The 6,000-nt window shown below is 35.6% G+C and overlaps 1 protein-coding gene across 5 annotated transcripts in view; it reads left to right on the top strand.

Moving 5' to 3' along the window:
* Positions 1 to 4,367: 4,367 nt before the first annotated feature.
* The window catches only part of LOC125660038 (slit homolog 2 protein-like), a 66,279-nt gene continuing 64,646 nt past the window's right edge, over positions 4,368 to 6,000 (top strand). For 3 of the 5 annotated variants that reach the window (XM_056149720.1, XM_056149717.1, XM_056149716.1), the window contains exon 1: positions 4,369 to 4,813. In XM_056149720.1, the coding sequence (XP_056005695.1) occupies positions 4,638 to 4,813 (176 nt within the window). In that variant the 5' untranslated portion in view covers positions 4,369 to 4,637. Of the gene's footprint in view, positions 4,814 to 6,000 lie in introns of all 5 variants that reach the window. The other 2 variants (XM_056149719.1, XM_056149718.1) reach the window with 2 other exon arrangements.

The following is a 6,000-nucleotide window of genomic DNA, read 5'->3' as shown; positions in this document are numbered from 1 at the left end:
GAAAAGAAAAATCAATGTATGCACCCATGGGTGCATGAGCCGAGTTGCGTGGGATATATTGTAAAGTCAGGAATGATGTGGCATATTTATAATTGTGAAGAACTAATTTCAGTTTTAAACTTTTCGAGTTACTGTCCAGAAACCATATTTGTCTGAAGTTTTCAATCTATTTTCGGTCACTGTGACCTTGACCTTTGACCTTTTTTCTCCACAATCAATAGGGGCCTTGCTTTGCTGGTATCCAACAATATATCCAAGTTTCATTTGATTCAAATTAAAAAATTTCGAGTTATCGTCCGGAAACCAATTTTTTGGGGGAATTTTAAATCTATTTTCGGTCACTGTGACCTTGACCTTTGACCTATCTTCTCCAAAATCAATAGGGGTCTTCCTTACCTGGGACATAACAATATCTTCAAGTATCATTTGATTCGGATTTAAGCTTTCTGAGTTATCATCCGGAAACCAAATATTTCTGAAATTTTCATTTTATTTTCGGTCACTGTGACCTTGACCTTTGACTATTTTTCTCCAAAATCAATAGGGGTCTTTCTTACCTGGTACCCAACAATATATCAAAGTTTCATTTGATTAGATTGTAAACTTTTTGAGTTATCATCCGGAAACCAATTGTTGACGCCCGCCCTCCCGCCCGCCCGCCCGCATCACCAAACCAATAGCCGAGTTCAACTTCGTTGCAACTCGGCTAATAAAATCATTGTCATTGTTGTACACTTGAAAGGTTCGAGATGGTTCCACTTAGACAGTGGCGGATCCAGCGCTCTCGCACCGGACGTGCGCCCCTCTTATAAATTTGATCCACTTTTACAGAAAATGTCCAAATTATACTGAAATATATATACGTCTTATTTTGTCAGAACTCGGGGACTTCGCACCGGGCCCTTACTAGGTATCCTGACGGCCAACGGACCCAAAACCTATAACAGTCCTCACAATTAAGAAATTTCTGGATCCGCCAAAACTCACTATAGTTGATCATACACGTACAGTGAAGGGTGCTTCGATATGACGCAACTTCATGGACTATCAACCCTAAAGATCTAAGGCTTTAAAAATGAAAACTCATCTGTTTAAACTAGCTGTAGTCTGTTAATCCCTTCAATCACACAAACTCTTAGCTTTTTCTATCACTACATTCTATATAATAACTGTACTATTTTCGAGATTTTCAAACGTGTCTCCATACTAATATTAATATATGTCAACTGTAAACCATCATACATGTACGCGATGTTTCTAACATCTAAAACATTTTTATCTCCTTGATGTGAAGAGTTTCATTGTAGTAATAATTACCGTACTTTATAGATCGGACCGGATAGCTAAATGGTTAGATCACCGAACTAGTAATACAAAGGTCCAGGGTTCGATACCCGGTTGTTCCAAAGATATTCCTTCTTTGCTACAGTAATGTCCATTTATACAACTTCCTGTAATACAAAAGAGATGATTTTATATTTTTACTTGTAACAACCAAGAACTATTAAAATATGCTAACTCGACTAAAACAGACGCAGTATCTGCTAAATGTAAAACATACATGTACATGGTAATATACCCCAAGGTTTTTTGTTTAATCGAAATATAATGTATTACCACATGTATGTGAAAAATCACGAAAAATTATATATCACTGAGAAGCAACCGATGTGTGTATTCTACACGTAATGTGTGTACCGAACAACAATTCATATGAATTCTTTGTTATTATATTATTTAATTCTTAGCATGCAGACATGCCCGTACAAAGTCATAGTAAGCGATGGGGTGGGTGGGGGCAGAAAACTTGCCCCAGCTCCCACGTATCTGACTCTGGGTTGTTATGATAATGTGCTATAGTTTGTAGATGTCTGAGAAAAGGCAGTGACTGAAAAGTCCGGGGTGTAATGAATGGTAAAAGTGGATATTGAACTGAGGAATTGAGTTTATATGTTGAAGGAGGAGTGCGCTCTCTCTCTCTCTCTCTCTCTCTCTCTCTCTCTCTCTCTCCATTTATTTAGATATAGAAATTTTTTCTTCACTTTTTAAAAAAAAAAATTCTTAGCCTCCTTTCTTTATTTTTGTATGTACATTGTTTTGAACAATCATGAAGACATCCCCTCCCCCGAAAAACGATGTTACATGTCTGAATAATGCCTTCCTCTAGTTGGGTGTCTATATATCAGGTAACCCATCCTGTTATTATCATTGTCATTATTAAATAAGATGTCATTTCAAAGTGCTTGTTCCCACCGAGTCCAACCGTTACTTTGGGGGAGTCGCAAAAAAGAACGAGGGAGTCGCTTTTAACGCCAGAGGGAGTCGATTTTCTTCGCTTCGAAATTCGCCGAAAGGTAGGTCACGGCTTTTTGTTGCATTTATAACTAGTATTTGCACAATTGCTATATTGCACGGAACAATACGATAAATAAGCTACATTTACATCGGAAGTTTGCAAGACTTAACCATCTGGTATGCTCAAACACTTCGGATCTATTTGCAGAATTCATAACTTTTGCTACATTGATGACAAAAAAATATGCATTAATGAATATTTAAGCAGTATGACTAGATAGTAGGTGATCTAAACGTATTATTATTTGACAATCTTTATTGTTTGGCAATCAGAATTCGGAAAATACTCGTTTAAAGAATGCAAGAAGACGATTTCTTATTTCAATGCAAAGGTAACGGAGGGGGGAGTCGAACATTGTTAATGATTAAGAAAGGGGGAGTCGCAAAATACTTTGGATTCAAAGAAAAAAATATGGTGCACAATATACTTTTACCTGTTTATTGCATTTAAAGATACTTTTTAAATTATGTTTGCATGGATAATTTGATGATATATATATGGAAGAGCATGTTATGATTAGCGAAATGGTGGAAATAATACCACGACCGGCTTTTGAATGCAATTTGTAAAAAGACTTATAAACTGAAAGGTAGTCTGCAGAGGCACCTACAGTCCCATAACGATGGAAGTCAATTCCAGTGTCATTGTGGAAAATAATTTTCACAGAACTATTTACTAAAACGACATCAAAAAAACCCATGATGAAGCAAATAAAAAGAAACTTATTTGTGAAGTGTGTGGAGCTTCATATACAAGTTCAGGGGCCTTGAGTGACCACAAGAAATTCAAACATAAAAATGAGGGATACTTGTGTACCCAATGTGAGAAGAGTTTCAAAGACACATACCAATTAAGGAGGCATTTAGCAACTCATTCACAGGAGAGACAAGCTTGCGACTCCCCCAAAGTAACGGTTGGACACGGTGGCTCCTTCCCGCTTTTAAGGTGGACTTATGCCGTGGAATAAGATGGAAATTTTATGATGTCCAGTAACCATATTAGAATGAACCTAGGGACAGCTGCCAATGCTTTTTGTAATTAATTAGAAAGTATGGTTGAATTTCGACAAGACACACAAAGTACACTGTATACACAATGGGAATGCGTAAATTTAGATATTAAATAAAGGAGGACGCACTGGGTTTGACTTGGCTTCTGTCACGAATTCCAAATTTATTTTACCCTCAAACATGTAACTTTAACATAAAGATATTAAATATTTACATTTGATGAGCTAGATTAAAATATGGTGTCTCGTTTAAACTATTGTGACCTATATTGTTTGGTTGATCTAGACATTGAATACCGTATTCCAAACGTCAAATGGGCCCTTTGGGTTATCATAGTTTTCATGTCCCGAACACTCACTCAAATGTCTTCTCTATATACAAAATATTGAGAGAAAAGATGAAAAAAAAATTCTAGGTGTGATTTAATCTAAAACTTTGATTTCTACCACCCATTCTGGATTTTCAGAGGGGGGGGGGTGCTTTGAAAATAAAGTTTAAGAGATGAGTGGGTTAAACGCAATGAATCAAGGCGGTAGTTTTTTCTGTGTGACCTGGTACATGTATGTCATCGTAATTATTCTCTATTTCGTTGTTCACACAAAAGTCATCATATTATGATCATATTAACATCAATGAAACATAAGCTAACGTCATTAGGATATGAAAGGTGAAGATAACGAACAGTGATCAATCTCGATATATAATGCAAGTCATTAAAAATAACTAAACACTGCATGATTAAATTAAACATACATAAACTTTAGCTTACAACCTACGAGATATTCACCACAACATGCGAGACATATCGTGAATTTCCATGCATAACCATGCGGAATAAAACACATTATGGTATCAATTTTATAATCATAGTATATTTAAGTTAATATACGGGGTTTTGTGTAAGATGAATACAGAGAGAGGAATCCTCTACCACATTGTTTGAGGAATGGATATTCTAAATCCCACTACATATACTCAATAATTGTACATGTATACCACTTACAAAGGACACATTTTAAAAACGAGAAACAATTTCCATTTAAAACTGGGAAATAAAAACTATTCGAGAAGGCGTTCAGGTTTTCTTTCTTTTTTTTCTTTTTTTTTGGTGTCGGTGACAGTACATTTTTACACAAACGTTGATAAAGGTTTCAGTCCGGAAAATCTAATGATAACCAGGAAATATTGCTACATTTAGAATTCCATGATGTCTGTATCACGTGACATGGGTCTAGCGTTAGGATAACATTACTCTCTGTCTGACGACAATAATGTACTGGGTGTGGACATTTATAATTCTCTCTGTGACGTACAGCCGGGGGACGGGCGCCTGTCCAGACAAGTGTAGCTGTGAGACTGCGTCTTCCTGTGATGGGACTTACGTAGATTGTATTGCTAAAGGACTGACCACAGTACCAACCAACATCCCAAAGGACACCTGTGCCTTGTAAGTCATTCATCTTATTGAAATATACATTTTACACTCATTTCTTTACAGGTTTATTTTTACCACGAAATACCTTTTCAATAAAATTAGATATATAAACATATTATTTTTACATTGCAATATGATTGATCTAGGTAAAACCATTTTAAATACATATCTATTGAACACCTACTGCCACGCTACATAACTCTGTGAAAACGATAGAATTGACATGCATGTACCAATGTAAACCTACATGTATAATGATCATTATAAACCTTAACCAGTAAGTCATGAAGTATATTCAAGAATATGTATATGGTCAGGATTGGGCTACTGTTAAAATAGATTTATGGCCTCATATTCCTAAATCCATGAATACTATATCACAAATGATAATACACCCAAGGTCATTTATATTAGCTTTCTAATCACTATACCTACACATCAATCAAATAACAAATTGTGGAAACTGCGAGTCTATATCTTTGATTTCTATACTTCAATGAACGTCTCAGAGAGTACCATAATGGCTAAACAGAACATACCTGAATCTGCAATCATTTTGACGAGATTAAATTTTACGTCCATGGATTTGAATCGGGCTCTCATTGTCTTGGAGGACGTGTTTGATTTCTGCTGAGTATGCTCCTGACATGAGAGGTGATTATTTCCACACGTTAAAAAGGAATATTAGCTGTAGCGACCTTTCCCATGACTTTATCCGTAGTATCCCCGTGGTTCGTCTCGGGAATACTGGAGACTTGAACGAAGGCCACTTCCTACAAAGTTATGGATGCTGGATTTATTTCATATAAGTAAAATGAATAAATTAATGGATATTGAATTTATTTTTGACCACGATTTCTTAAATATGTTCATTTTAGTGTGGGAAAACTTTGTATAGAGTTGTATAGGGAAAGGAGGGTCAATATATCACAGTTATAGGACATTCTGTAAGTTAAATGTCACTTCATAACAATTACATGTAAGTTACATATCACTTCACAATAGTTACAGGTAAGTTAGATATCACTTCACGATAGTTACATGAAAGTTAGATATCAATTCACAATAGTTACATGTAAGTTACATATCACTTCACAATAGTTACAGGTAAGTTAGATATCACTTCACAATAGTTACATGTAAGTTAGATATCACTTCACAATAGTTACAGGTAAGTTAGATATCACTTCGCAATAGTT

The sequence above is a fragment of the Ostrea edulis genome, chromosome 9 (genome assembly GCF_947568905.1).
Source record: "Ostrea edulis chromosome 9, xbOstEdul1.1, whole genome shotgun sequence".
NCBI classification, from domain to species: domain Eukaryota; kingdom Metazoa; phylum Mollusca; class Bivalvia; order Ostreida; family Ostreidae; genus Ostrea; species Ostrea edulis.
This window is presented reverse-complemented; position numbering and strand designations above follow the sequence as displayed.